The 15,819-nt window shown below is 38.8% G+C and overlaps 1 protein-coding gene across 1 annotated transcript in view; it reads left to right on the forward strand.

Moving 5' to 3' along the window:
* SLC7A14 (solute carrier family 7 member 14) overlaps positions 1-15,819 on the forward strand; it is a 60,817-nt gene that overhangs the window by 25,629 nt on the left and 19,369 nt on the right. The window contains exons 4-6 of the mRNA XM_049774447.1: positions 6,897-7,043; positions 9,514-9,722; positions 10,686-11,563. Coding sequence (XP_049630404.1) covers positions 6,897-7,043; positions 9,514-9,722; positions 10,686-11,563 — 1,234 coding nt within the window. The remainder of the gene's footprint in view (positions 1-6,896; positions 7,044-9,513; positions 9,723-10,685; positions 11,564-15,819) is intronic.

The following is a 15,819-nucleotide window of genomic DNA, read 5'->3' on the forward strand; positions in this document are numbered from 1 at the left end:
GGGTTTTCCTTAAAAATCTATTATCCTGTGAAAAAATTTGAATGTGTTCTCTATTCACTGTGGCTGAAAGCATCCTCCAAGCATAAATGCAGTCCAGTGTAACTATATTGCTGATTCATCCTCTTTTATATCAGACTGGCCTTGGATTTCTGTACAGTACATATCCTCCCTAGCAAACTGACTGGGACCTGTTTACTTTTTTATTTGTTTTTTGTTTGTTTCTAAAAATTACTTTATTTAAACACAGTGGTTTACAATGTTTTTCATAATACAGTTGAGTGTTTTTTTCCGCAGTTACAAAGAGTTCATGATTGAGCTTGAGTCAGTCGATGTACAACACCCTTCACCAGTGCACATTTCCCACTGACTGGACTTGTTCTTTCTTATATTATATCTCTGGTCACTTTTCTAATCCAGCAGTGGTACTTTGGATATAAATACTACTCTTAAAAGTCTGACACCTTTTTGTGAGATGTCAGACCTTTAAAGTGATGAGAGTCACCCAATTAATAAACTCCTCTCTCTGTTATTTAGTAGCCATCAACAGAATGAGTTACCTATATGAAACTTTTTCTTTTTCTTTTTCTTTTTCTTTTTTTTTTTTTTTTTTTTTTGGTTTTTTGGGACACACCCGTTTGATACTCAGGGGTTACTCCTGGCTAAGCGCTCAGAAATTGCCCCTGGCTTGGGGGGGACCATATGGGACGCCGGGGGATCAAACCGCCGTTCTTCCTTGGCTAGCAATTGCAAGGCAGACACTTTGCCTCTAACGCCACCTCGCTGGCCCCTATAAGAAACTTTTTCATTTCTTAGGGGAAACCTGACCCCTACTCCTGATGAGAAGACAGCTACAGAGTTCACTACACTATTCTTCAATTTATTGGAGTAATATGAAATAAAAGAAAAAAACTGTGGTTTGTTTGGAACAATACAATTAATCACTTAAAACATAATCTCAAGTACTTTGAAGGGGTTAATGAACAATCTGTTCTTAGCTGTGAACCCCTTATAAGTCTACTCTTTTATTGTTCCAACCACTTCCTTCCAGAGAAAATAGCTTAAGGAATAGTTTACTCACTTACAATTTCTAGGTCAAATGCTTCTTTGGTCTTGAAGAACGTAAGAACAACAAATATTTTTTTTCCTATATCAAGTTAACTGCTGGCCCCCAGTTGAACCCTTGCTTCCATCTGCAATTCCTCAGCCCCTGAACATTGTTGGATGTGTATTCCCTGTATGTTATTTGTTCTTGATGCTATCTTAGGGTTTTTTTCTAACCAAACAAAGCACTCTACCAGCACAAATAGCTCCCAGGAAAATGGTTCAGGGTAAGCTTTTGGAGGGAGAACTGCTATTCTCCAATGAAGTTGTTTTTCTTGCTCTCCACATTTGAATCCATTTACTGGAATCTATCAGAAAATTTCACAGTCACCATAGAGCTGGGACTGAGGGCAGTAGAAAATGCCATTGAAGTTGGAGTTTTGTCTTTGTTCTTCAGAAGAGAGTTAAACAAAGGTGCCTAATTACCTCAAAGACATCTGTCAGATTGGTCTAGGGCTTATGCAGAGATATCTCATCCAAAATTACCAGAATTCAAAAATATCAGCCTGGGATAGAAGTGAAGAGTAGCTCTTAGAGACCCCACACAATGAGTATGTGGCCACAATTGACATTGCTTTTGACAGCTTTTTAATTAAGGTACATGCTGTTTTCCCACAAATAGAAAATAAAACATCCTAGATTGTTTGGCTAAGCAGCTATGCTTAGGTGTACTTTGAAAACAATTCTTACGAGTGTCTCCTCTCTCCTCTCTCTCTCTCTCCTGTCTCTCCATCCTTATCAATTTTGTTCACAGATATTCACTTCTAGGTTCCACACACAATTTTTCTTTCACAAAAAGACATTTTGGTCATAAATATTAGAGGCCAAATCTAAGATCTGGATAGAGTGAAGTGGGAAACTGAATTTTTAGTAGCTATTTTAATAGAAACACACCCATGCATGGTTTTCTTTTAGAAACCTTTGTATGTTTTTTATATTTACTAGTTAGTCATTTGTTTGCCAGATATAAAAATGTATTCAAACTAACTCAAGTAAAGGGCCGGAGCGATAGCACAGCAGCAGGGCATTTGCCTTGTTTGTGGCTGACCCAGGATGGACCCAGGTTCTACCTCCAGCATTCCACGTCCCCCGAGCCTGCCAGGAGCGATTTCTGAGTGCAGAGCCAAGAGTAATCCCTGAGTGCCACTGGGTGAGGCCCAAAAATCGAAAAAAAATCTAACTCAAGTAAGGAAGTGACATTGGGGCGGGGTGGGGGGGGGGGGTTATAGCTCAGCTGTAGAGCTCACAAGTGTGAGTTCTGGGTTCAATTTCCAGTGCCACAAGTAATCAAAACATAGCCCTATTAATTAATTTTATCATCTTCTCCTTTATAATTTGTTTATTATATTTCTTATTTGTTTGGCCAAGATCTTTTGGTTTCGGAAAGTTTGTTTGGCTTCTCCATTTATCTTCATGTTCCAGTCTCCATTCTGCATTCTCTATTTCATGCTCCAGAAGACCTCTTGCTTGTTGCTTCCAGTTGGGTTTAGAGTTCACAATATAAAATATTATCAGTAAATCAAAGAAGGAGAAAAGTACAATATCAGGATATTTCTCACTTTTTCCAAATCTTGGCTTCCATAGAAGTTTTATTAAAATTGTTTTATTTCAGTAAAATAACATTTATTAAATTGATCATCTGAATTCAATTTATTTCTTGCCTAATGCAATAGAACCTCCAAAACACCTTTTGATTAGTTCATATTCATTGTACCAGATGAATAGGTTTTCTCTGCAAACCTATTATTTCTTTCTCAACTTAATCATAGTTAATTTTCTGGTATTTCAGCATTATCAGTATTTGTTACCTCTTCTTCTATTAACTTGAAACATAGTATACTTTGTTTTATAAGTAATATAGATGCTTATTCATCATCTTTTACTTATTCTTAAAGTTAACACTGCATTTTGGATATCAAAGTAATCTATATAAACCAAGTCTCGGGAAGTCAAGCTCAAACTAACTCTTATTCATAACTGTATCCACATTAGTAAATCCAGAACCTTACACATAAATGTAGTTAGTAAATATGTGTCTAGTTATATGAGAACAAGAAGAAGGAAGAGAAAAAGAAAGATGAAAGGAAGAAAAGAAGGAAAAAATTTTGTACCCTTGGCTTTCATCTGTTACAGAAAAGCTTTTTAAAAAATCATTAAAATGTGGTTGGTAAGAACTAATATTTAGTGAGCACCTACTTCATTCTATAATCGCATTTTACCACATTATCTTAATTTGGTAACAACCCTGTACACTAAATATTATTTTTATTTTCATGTAAGCTGTAAATAAAATGAGGCATCAAAATGTTAGGTACTTAGAGCTTGAGTGATAGTACAGCAGGTAGGACCTTTGCTTTGCTGAAGCCAACTCGGGGTTGATTCTCTGGCACCCCATATAATTATCTGAGCCAGCCAGAAGTAATTCTTGAGTATAGAGCCAGGAGTAACCCCTAAGAATCATTGGGCATGACCAAAAACCAAAATCAAACAAAAAAATGTTAAGAATTTGTTCTGGGGGCCAGAGCAATTGCACAGTGATTGGGCATTTGCCTTGCACATGGCCAACCCAAGACAGATGGTAGTTCAATCTCTAGCATCCCATGCTTCCTCCAAATGTCAGAAATGATTTCTGAGCAGAGCCAGGAGTAACCCCTGAGGGCCACCGGGTGTGACTCAAAAGAAAAAATATTGTTATAATAGTTGCACAACAAAATAGGTAGATGATATGACAACCATCAGTCTGTACAAAGTCTATTATGTGTACTAATTAAATCCAACCCTACACACAGGCAAAGCCCAGGATGCACCTTTTCTTTAACCACTACAGTCAATTCTCAAAAATTGCAAGGTGGCCACAGTTTTTCCATTGAGTCTTCTTTTCCTCAAGTTAGATGTATCCAGATCCCTAGCTATATCACCAATGGCATGATTTACAGATTTCTCATTTTCTGGGGTAAATTTTCCTCAAAGTTGTTGAAGAAAACCCTCCTGTCCTCAGTTATTCAATAGTGAGCTCTTCTAATATAACTTTTCCATCAAGAACTAACCACACAAAATAGACATAACACTGTAACATTGGTACATCCTTATTAGGACTGGGACGCCATCATGACCCTACCAATTGCAAGGTATGACTAAAATAGAACTTAGAAATTTATCCTACCAGATGAATCCAATCATTCCCAGTAAATGACTGCTTTCCAGTCACAGGATCAAAAGTATCAAACCATCTTCCCAGGCCACTTCCCCTACAAGCTCCAGCTCAAGTACTAGTTAGAGCAACCATGGCTGGACAGTCATGCCATCTTCTCTAGCCACTCCAGTCAGTCATATGAAGTACCTTCCTTCAATAGATAGGAAATTAAAATGACCAACACCAACTCTTTATTCTAATCAAATATTCCTTGCTAGTGACACTAGTAGTAGTTCCTCAACAGCCTCCACAGGCACCAAAACTAAACAGACAAGTTCTACAAAGTCAACCAGTAGCTCTGGGAATAAGTACTGGGTAGTGGGCAGAGAGTCAAACCAGCAGCCAGTGAGGAAGTAATGCCTCTGACTTTGACTGTCAGAAACATGACCTACTTATTAAAACACTTTAGAAAGAAAAATTGAGCAGGGTAAGGGAGTGTTAGGAGAGGGCTAAATAAACCTTCTAAAATCCCAACCATGTCCAAAAAGACCACCTGTGCCTTTCCCCTGTTGCTGGGTCCCAAGTACTAGACAAAAACCCACTAAGTCTCTATCTGCTTTGAATCTTGTGCCATGCATAGAGAGTATATTTATTTATTCTGGAGAGGAAACATTACACTGTTGAGTGTAAAAAGAAAAAAAAAGGAGTAACTTCAGACTGTTTGTCAATTAGGTCTCTTTGACTTGTGTGTGTGTGTGTGTGTGTGTGTGTATGTGTGTGTGAGTGTGTGTATAAGATATTAAAGTAAGAGAGAACACACTACTTCTAGAATTTGTAGTCAGACAAAACATTTCTTAATCAGGACAGCTTACCAGGTCTATCATCCAACGTTTTTCTATCCTTAAAACACAGAAATATTTTCTAAACAAGTGAAACAGCTCATTTCCAAGTCTGTGAAGCTCCATGCAAAATAAGATGGACTTCATTTTCTCTCCTTGTTTGAAGGCAAAGATACTGGTCAGGCCCTTAAATAAAGGACTTAACTGAACTGAAACAGGGACTTATGTCCTCTCCAGGAAAGTGGTACTTTGGTATTAATTTTTTTGGTTATTTTTTTACCTGAGTAACTTGAAAATTTAAGAAATCTTAAGATATTCAAGAAGCTTTGAAATAAAACAAAAAAACACAGAAGTCCATGAGTTTCACCAAGACATGAGGACAGATAATTTAACAATTAAGTTATGGGGCCAGAGAGGTAGCGTGGTGGTAGGGCATATGCCTTGCATGCAGAAGGATGGTGGTTTGATTCCTGGCATCCCATATGGTCTCCCGAGCCTGCCAGGAGCGATTTCTGAGTGTAGAGCCAAGAGTAACACCTGAGTGCTGCCGGGTGTGACCCAAAAAAAGACAAGATTAAGTTATGACCCCACTAATTGCATAAAATGATGATTTGGGGAGCACATATTCCTCTGGGCAGGGGGCTGCTATAAATGCTCAGCACTATTACTGGCAAAATAGGTCAAATGCACCAATTGACTTAATGCCAGGGCCCAAGGATACAATACTGCCCAAAACCTGGTGGTGCTCAGTAGTTTCCTGACCTATGCCTAATAAGTGGTGAGAAAAGCAGGTGATGTTCTTAGGGATTAATTAAACTGAGATCCCACAATCCCCTGAGTCCTATAGTATCTCCTCAGTCTTGGACATCAATCTCTTCTTTGAGGAGAGTGGTTTAATTTATTTTGTGAAGGCACCATGAATTACACTTGTTCATAATAGAGTTCAGGCGTACAGTGTTCCAACACCAATCCCATCACCAGTGTTTCTTGCTTCCTAACCTCCAACCTGCTTCCTTAACAGACATTAATTTATATTTGATTATCTTAGTCTGGCACCCAGGATTACAGTATTGTTGACTCTGGGCTTTAGATATATACCTATACCTCATCTCTATATTGCAATGTGCCCAAGACCCCTGGCCCCTGCCCTGTTACCTTCCATTTGCCTTTTCTTATTCACTCCTTGATTTCATTCCTTCATTTTTCTTCTCATGTCTATGCTATAGGGATAAAAGTAATTTTGGTGTTCCCTCTTTGATACCTTGCATTCTCTTTTATGTTATCATTCTATATACCACAGATAAGTAAGATCATAAGATAAATGATATATTATTCTCTATACCACAGATAAGTGAAATCTGAAGTATATATTTTTATATACCACAGATAAATGAGATCAATACTTTTTCTGACTTTCTTCATTTGACTTCATTTGACTTTCTTCATTTAAATTCTTCATTTAAAATTTAAAAAGTCATTTAAAATGACTTTCTTCATTTAAATTGGATTAAAATCCTCAATTTTATCCAAGTTACAGTAAGTAGCATGATTTCATTATTCCTTGAACATGATATTATTTATTGTGTGTATATGTACGCTTTATCTCCTCATCTGTTGGATACCTGGACATAATTGTTATTTCTATTGACAGTAGGGGAATAGCACAGGGTTACAAAATAGAAAATAGAAAAGATCAGAACTTAGTTGTTTAACCCTGTTTCCACCATGTCACACCCTCTACAATTCAGTAATGCCTGCCAGGCCTTGGGTAATTGTGAGTGCTGCCCTGACATTCTGAGTCTTACTTGCTGTCCTCCCTCCAGGTGCTGCAAGGAGCAGCCACATGTTTCTACGCCTTCATTGGCTTTGACATAATTGCCACCACTGGAGAGGAAGCCAAGAACCCCAACACATCCATCCCTTATGCAATCACTGCCTCCCTGGTCATCTGCCTGACGGCATATGTATCTGTAAGTAACAAAGCTCTGAAATTGGTTCCTGGATCATGTTTGCATGTGTGTGTGTGTGTGTGTGTGTGTGTGTGTGTGTGTGTGTGTGTGTGTGTGTGTGTGTGTGTGTGTGTGTGCTCCCTGGTCCCTGCCCACTGATGAATCCGAGCAGGAGTTGGGAGAAGCTCCAGGTTCTTATTTCAGCTGTGGCCACAATATTCACCCCCTCCCAACATTCCACACAGGCAAATGGTGTCCAACACAGCTCAGGGGAGGCTGCGAGAGAAATGGGCTGCTGTCCAAGATGTTCAGATCATAGGCTGGCAGTAACGGGTGGGTGTGCAAGCAGAGGCATTGTGGCCTCTGTGCCTCCTCCTCAATGCTCTTCTGTCTTCTGGGAGCTTCCCGGCAGCAAGAGGCTAAGCTCCCCCAGAGTGGGAAGAGACAATACTTTGTCCTGTGCAGTTACTCTTTCCCTTAAATCTCCAGGGAGGGGGCAGGGCTTAATTTCATTTTATTGTTGTTTTCTCTTTTTATATCTGCTTAAACTCACCCTTTTCTGGCTGAAGATAATTCTCAGAATACAGAGTTCATTGCCTGTGATTTATATCCTCAGAGGTATATACTTATACCTATACCAATCATTCACGGATGTACTGATTTTACTTCCACTGGATGCATACATGCTATAGCCTTTTCTTCTCCCTGTCTTACTTAGTCCTACAAGTAGATCTTTTAGGAATGAGCATGGAAAAATTGTTCCTTCCTCTTCCTCCCTCATCCTGGCCACTCCTCCAGGTGACCCTTGGAGTCTATAAGACAACTGGTCATAATTCGCTCTTAAAATATTTTTTAATAAACTATAGAGTACTCCACACATTTATCAACTCTTCACCCATTCTGCTCAATCATGGGCTGGAGACTCCAATTGAAATGTCTTAAGAATCACTAATTCTATTCTCCTCCAGCCCAGGCCACGCTAACCCATGCTGGGACTTTATCCATGTTTGGGGAAATAATCTTTAAATGCATGAACTTTAATGAATTCAGAGTCAATCTAGTCTTGGTGGTCAGCATGCTGTCATCCATCACCATGAGTGACTTCAGAGCCCTGCTAGTTCATATGTTGTTCTCTCTTCTAGCTGCTCATGACTTTACAGGAGAATCTTGGCTTCTGAGCAGTAGGCAAAGATGTGATCTCGAACTGTTGCACTCTCCCTTTCAGGCTAAAACTCTCTTCATGATGTCAGCATTGATCTTCACATGACAGGAATATGGCACAGGAAAGGAGCCCAAGTTGGTTTCAGAATGTAAAATTCCATTACTTAGGACTACATTTGAAAGGAGATATTTGATGGCAAATTTATTATACATGAAATGATATAGATTCTGGGAAGTCCCAAGTAACTCCTTATTAGGAGTTAGTTTCTACTGGATCCCATCCTATGCCATAATACGTTGGTCTATCTCACTCTTAAGAATGAACTACAGGGGGGGAGAGATAGCATGGAGGTAAGGTGTTTGCCTTGTATGCAGAAGGATGGTGGTTCAAATTCCGGTATCCCATATGGTCCTCCAGCCTGCCAGGAGAGATTTCTGAGCATAGAGCCAGAAGTAGCCCCTGAGCACTGCTGGGTGTGACCCAAAAACAAAAACAAAAAGAATGAACTACACAGGGAAGAAGAGGAAACTTGAGTCTTTATACTTGAGTGTGGGCTCTTGTCTATGGAGTTCTGACTGATCTCTTCTTTTGTGGGTAGAAGAAAATACAAATGAGAATCTATGACACCCTGAAAATACAAAAGAAATTAATGCATCTGAGTCTAGAATATGGTTCAGTGTAAAGTGAGTACCTTGCATTCATGATATTTGGGTTTGATCAGGCACCACCAAAAAATGTTTTTAATGAAAATCTTAGGTGGAACATTTGTCTTGCATGTGGGAAGCCCTGAATTTGATCCCTGACACCACTTCAACACATAGGCTTTGGTGACCCCAGCACCTCCAAACTGAACAGTACTACATCATTGGACCTGAGAACAGAATCATCAGACCCAAATAGCCAGGTTATATATTACAGGGAGTGCCCCCGGGCTCCTGAACATATCTGGGTAGGTCAAAAATATATACTGCCAGACCCTGGCTCCTGTGTCTTTGTCTGTTAATCTAGGTTTAACTGTAGTATAGTTCTGCTTTTGTGAGGTTAAATGACTACAATATTAGTCTTCCCATACCAAAGGATCTCAAAATGATATTAGAGAGTGGCTGATATATTTAACTAAACTCCCATCTAGTGAGAAAGCATTGAAACCTAGAGTTCCTGATACCAAACAACTGGTTGAAAATAAAGATACATACCAGGAAGCAGCAGATCAAAAAATCACAGGGGCCCCCTGATTGCAGGTACTGATACTTTTCTCTCCTATGGGACATCCATTGGGGTCTTAGATGGTTTCAACAAGTGAGCATGATCCTAACTTTGTTTCAACAGGTGAGCATGATCCTAACTCTGATGGTTCCATATTATGCTATTGATACGGAATCCCCACTCATGGAGATGTTTGTGGTTCATGGCTTCTATGCTGCAAAATTCGTAGTGGCCGTTGGTTCCGTGGCAGGACTGACGGTCAGCTTGCTGGGATCCCTCTTCCCAATGCCAAGAGTTATTTATGCTATGGCTGGTGATGGGCTCCTTTTCAGGTAAGGACACTTCTGGGTGGGATGTGTGTATCATGGCTGCCCTGACTCTAATTTTGATGTGAGCATTTGCCATAGACTGTTGTATAGACTGGCAAAGCATTTGGGTAGAAAGAGCAAAGGCCCTGACTCATAGGTCAGTTTGACTCTAGAACCCTCAAGATAGCTTTAACTGCTCCCACCCTTCCTGTTTGGCATTGCACATGCCTTTATAAAGACAAGGGGTGCCAAATTGGTAACCTATGAAGGGAAGAACTCAATTGAAGAACATCTTGGGCCTCAACTAAGATTTATAACTGACCTCACATTGAGATTTATAACCGACTTTCTTCCCTAAGTTTGTCTGAATTATATCAAGTTCAATGCCACAGAAATAATATAAGATCTACCTAACATAATATAATAATGGTAGCCACAGTAGCCACTTTTGAGGAGGAATCTATGCAATCCAGGTGCTTTGTGTACAATATCCCATGAAGTCATGGCATAACCCTATTTTGCAGATGAACATTCTAATGAATGTTTTCAGATAGGTGATGCCCCAATTTCCCCAGTTGCTAAGTAGGAGGCTAGGATTTAAATCTACTATAACTCCAAGGACTTAACGTTTTTACCGTTAATCTTGGACACTTCAGTCCCCACCCTACATTGGCCCTGAGTGTCCTGTCAGCCAAGCTACAATAGGATATGGCCCTCACTCTGAGTTCCCAGTGTGCACTGTGTGGGAAGCTTACAGAAATTCAAGTGCTCTGAACAAGGAGCAAACCTTAATGAACCAAGCCACTTTGTTCTCATGAGTCCAGAGGGATACAATTAAGATTTTATCTCAGTTTTAGCTGTAATCTTCTTCACTGTCTCCTTAGCATATACCCTAAAGTTAATGGCAGATACAAACTTTTGGAGATAAGGCTGATGATGGTATGAGAACTCTATTCACAGTAACCCTATTCTTGTGTCTCTCTCCAGGTTCCTGGCTCATGTGAGTTCCTACACAGAAACCCCAGTGGTGGCCTGCATTGTGTCCGGTTTCCTAGCAGCTCTCCTATCATTACTGGTCAGCCTGAGAGACCTCATAGAAATGATGTCTATTGGCACACTCCTCGCTTACACCTTAGTCTCTGTCTGTGTCTTGCTCCTTCGATACCAGCCTGAGAGTGACATTGATGGTTTTGTCAAGTTCTTGTCTGAGGAGCATACAAAGAAGAAGGAAGGCATTCTGGCTGACTGTGAAAACGATGTGTGTTCTCCTGTGAGTGAAGGGGAAGAGTTTTCTGGCCCAGCCACCAACACATGTGGGGCCAAGAACTTACCCTCCTTGGGAGACAATGAGATGCTCATAGGGAAGTCAGACAAGTCCACCTACAATGTCAGTCACCCCAACTATGGCACTGTGGATATGACCACAGGCATAGAAGCTGACGAATCTGAAAACATCTATCTCATTAAGTTAAAGAAGTTAATTGGGCCCCGTTACTACACCCTGAGGATCCGGCTGGGCCTGCCAGGCAAAATGGACCGGCCCACCGCCGCTACGGGACACACGGTGACCATCTGTGTGCTCCTGCTCTTCATTCTCATGTTCATCTTCTGCTCCTTCATCATCTTTGGTTCTGACTACATCTCAGAGCAGAGCTGGTGGGCCATCCTTCTGGTTGTTCTGATGGTGCTGCTGATCAGCGCCCTGGTGTTTGTGATCCTGCAGCAGCCAGAGAACCCCAAGAAGCTACCCTATATGGCCCCCTGCCTCCCTTTTGTGCCTGCATTTGCTATGCTGGTGAACATCTATCTCATGCTAAAGCTCTCCACCATCACATGGATCCGGTTTGCAGTCTGGTGCTTTGTGGGTAAGCAGCTTCCTTTGGAGCCTTGGGAGTTCCTTTTGAAGGCCTGCAACAGGCTTATCCCCAAATTACCTCTTAGCTGATCTAGCCATCTCCATTCTGAGAGAAAGCGGACTAGTTCTATGAACAACTGCTTTCTGCAGTAGAATCAATGAAGCCAGTGGTGCCCTTTCTCCCTCTTAGAGACTTGGTCACTGGTTCTGAAGAATGATGCTGATCAATCCATCACTTCACTGAGTTATATTACTGGATTATTTACATATAATTAGTTTGCATAAGTTAAATTCACACTAAAAAATAAGGGGAAAATAACATAGGAAAAGTGAGGTTGGGAAATGTTGATTGGAATTCTATCTTAGAAACTAAAATTATTTTAATTGTTAATTATCATAAATTCCTAAACTCAGTAGTCATGTCCCTAATTTTTACATTTGTGTGAGTGTGGATATTATATATTGTGCATGGTGCCAGCAATTAAGCCAAAGGCCTCACACATGCAAAACATATGTTTCATCATAGAATGATATTCCCAGTCCCTATTTTTTAATGAGCAAAGTATTAATTAAGTGTGGATTTTTTGGCATATTTTTCTGACATGATTTCATTGTGACACCATTTACCATTTTTCATTTCATACAGGCTTTTGTAAAATAGCTAAAATTTTATTATTTTTCACAAGTCTTTCTTCATGTTTGATATTCCAATCCTTCTCTTAGGAAGTATGTACTATATTTTAACCCTCTGTCGACTTTATCTTTGATTAGTTACTAAAATGACTCTATGAGGACCTCAATTGTCCATAGGTATGGGGGTATCTAGAATTGTCTAAATTCAATTTCATTGCCTTTAAGAAGTTCCATACACTCCTAGACCCAAGGTTCCTAATTTTCCTTTGTAACCAATTTACATTATATTCACTTTATACAGTTATCATAGCTGACAAGTACTAATGTTTAAGAAGTGGCTAGCAGTTAGTGCTTGTGATAAGTTGAGAGGATATTTAAGTGTAGAATTCATTTCATTTTCCTTAGTTTTTAATCGTATGTTCCCTATACAACAGGTAAACCTTGGGCTCTGTGGTCACAAATACCAAGTAGTGAAGTATGTATATTTTAAATAGGAAAGTGATAAAATAAGTAAACCTGCCTTAAGAAAAGGCAACATAAATTTATATGCATCAACTAATTTGAGCAAGGTTATATAGACTAATGGATTAGTAGTCCACCCACTCCTTAAGCACAGGTAGACAGGTATTCAACTTGTACAGTCTTTACCTGGAACAATTTAGGTGGTTTATAAATACCTTCCACAATGAAAAAAAGACACTTCTTGTCATAATACCTAGAAATGAACTTGAGGGGGCAGCATTTGAAATGAACCTGTAAGATAAGATTTAGAAAAGGAAAATGGTAGTTAATAAAAAAAGGCCTCTAAGGCAAGAGAATGTATCTTTATAATCATTCTACACCTTCCAGTGAGCATTTTGTCCAAATTTTTCACTACTTTTTAATAGGACCTCACTGATTTGATAAGATATCAGCCATGTAAATGATTTATTAATTAGCAGTATCTTTTCTTTGAACATTCTACATACATTACAATTTGAAAACCATTTGAAGATTTTGAATTTGAAGATTCTACAGTAGGTGGAGGTGATCAGGTGGAAAGAATATTTTAGTCAGCTGTCAATTGAATAAAGACAGACATATGTAAATAAAGATACACATATATTTGTTTATTTCTGTACTATTAACTGTGAAAAAGTTTGATACAATATTTTCTAAGGCTTAGTCACTATTAATTGGTAATATTTGGGCTCTCAGAGAATATATAAATGAAATTTTCAAATATTATGTATGATACATTTTTACATGTACAAGAAATAATATGCATACATTTATCTAGTAATGAGTTTTAATTTTCATAGTGAAACAAATTAAAGAAAAGATATTAGTATTAAAATAGGTAACTGTGACTCATAGTAATAATTATCACCATTATAAAACCATACAGCCATTATTCCCCAGACGTTACTCACATTAATTTAGTCCTGAAAATAGTCTTCATTTAACAGATGAATAAATTGAAGCCATTGATTGAAGTTATACAGCTAAAATATTATAGAACCAATCTTGGAACTCAAATTTGTAGATCCAAGTTTATAGTCACAATACCACATTAAATATGTGTTATACAGAGGATTAAATAAAGAAGTTGCAGTCTATATGTCATTCTGTCATCCAAAAAAAGTTGAAATCATGCCCTTAGGGATCAAAATGGATGGGACCTGGAGTAATTCTAATAAGTGAAGTAAGGATGGAAGTGAAAAACTATTGTCAGATGGTTTCACTCAGATGTGGAATATAATTTACTAAATCAAATAAACTAGCAACTAAGACAAAAAACGCACTCCTAGACTCAATGAAAACTTTAGTGACTATCTGAAGAAAAAGGGAGTGGGTTAGAGGGTCTTTTAGGTGGTTGAATAGTTCTAAAACATTTTTTTAGTTTCTAAAATTTTTATTTTAGGCAATAATGGACAATAATATAAATAATTTTATGCATACAAATTTTCAACACCACATCCTTTACCAGTCTGTATCACTCCTGCCCCTATCCTTACCATGATCAGCTCAATTCTGTAGGCCTGTTCTCAAGTTCTGTTGCTTTTGGCCATTTTTTTATACCCTACTATGATCGTTATATCCCACACATGGGAAAGGTCATTCCTTATCTGTTACTCTACTTTGGACTTATTAAATCCAGCACATCCATCATGATATTGTCTATGTTTATCCATGTAGTAGCAAATTTCATGAATTGATGTGTTCTTACAGGCAAGTGTTATACCATTGTTTACATAGGCCATCATAGTTGGATTTCAAACATACAATGAATCAGGATCAATCCCACCACCAGTGTCCACTTCCCTCCATCAATATTCACCAGGTGCACCCCATACAACTACCCCTTGCCCTCCAGGCTGCCAATATAACAAGCACATTTTAAGTTTAGATTGTTATAGTTTGGGTCTCTTGATTCCATTGTTGTTGTCTTTGGTTTAGATATTTAGTTCTGTCTTTTTTTAACTCTACCAATGCACCTGAGACAGCTTGGACCCTGGCTCCCATCCTTTCATATTTGTGTTACCCTCTTCTACTCAGTTTCTTTTGTTTGTTTGTTTTGTTTTTTTTGTTTTGGGGGCCACACCCGTTTTATGCTCAGGGGTTACTCCTGGCTATGTGCTCAGAAATCATCCCTGGCTTGGGGGGACCATATGGGATGCCAGGGGAGCGAACCCTGGTCCATTCTAGGCTAGCACTTGCAAGGCAGACGCCTTACCTCTAGCACCACTTCTCTTGCCCCTACTCAATTACTTACCTGCTTCTCACTCTACTCTGAAGTCAATGGTATTAAAGACAACTACCATTAAGACAATTATGTTTCTTCATGCTATTATTCTAAATACTACATATAAAGACTATCATTCTGTTTTTATCCTTCTTCTCCTTGATCATTTTGTTTAACATATCTTCCAATTATATTCATGTAGCTGCAAATAGAATAATTGCATCATTCCCTCAGCCATGTAGTATTCCAGTGTACCACATCTTCATGATCCATTCGACTGTTGTTGGACATCTAGGTTGATTGTTCTGAGTGCTGCAATGAATAGCAGTGTGTATACATCATTTTGGATGAATCTTTTTCTGTCATGAGATAGATACCCAAAAAAAAGGGTTGCTGGGTCATATAGTAGTCAATTTTGCATTTAGCAAGAATCCTCCATTCTGTTCTCCATAGGGGTCGGACCAGGAAGCATTTGCACCAAGCAAATGAATAAGAGTTCCTTTCTCACCACATCCCTGCCAACAGAGATCATTCCCATTGTTTTTTGATATGTGCCATCCTCACTGTAATATCTCATTGTTGTTTTGATTTGAATTTCCACAATGATAAGTGATGATGAGAATTTTTTCATGTGTTTGTTGGCCATCTGGTGTTATTCCTCAGAGAAGTCTGTTCATTTTCTCTCTCCCTTTATTGATGGGATTTTTATGCTTTGTGGAGTTAACCTTTGTGAATACTTTGAATATCCTAGATATCGCATCCTTTATCTGATGGGTTGAGTGGAAAAAATTTCTCCAATTCAATTAGCTGTCTACTAATTTTAGCCTATGTTTCTTTTGCCATAAAGAAACTTTTTAGTTTGATATAGTCCCATTTATTCAAGTTTGATGTCATAGTTTTTGCCATTG

The sequence above is a fragment of the Suncus etruscus genome, chromosome 6 (assembly GCF_024139225.1).
Source record: "Suncus etruscus isolate mSunEtr1 chromosome 6, mSunEtr1.pri.cur, whole genome shotgun sequence".
NCBI classification, from domain to species: Eukaryota; Metazoa; Chordata; class Mammalia; order Eulipotyphla; family Soricidae; genus Suncus; species Suncus etruscus.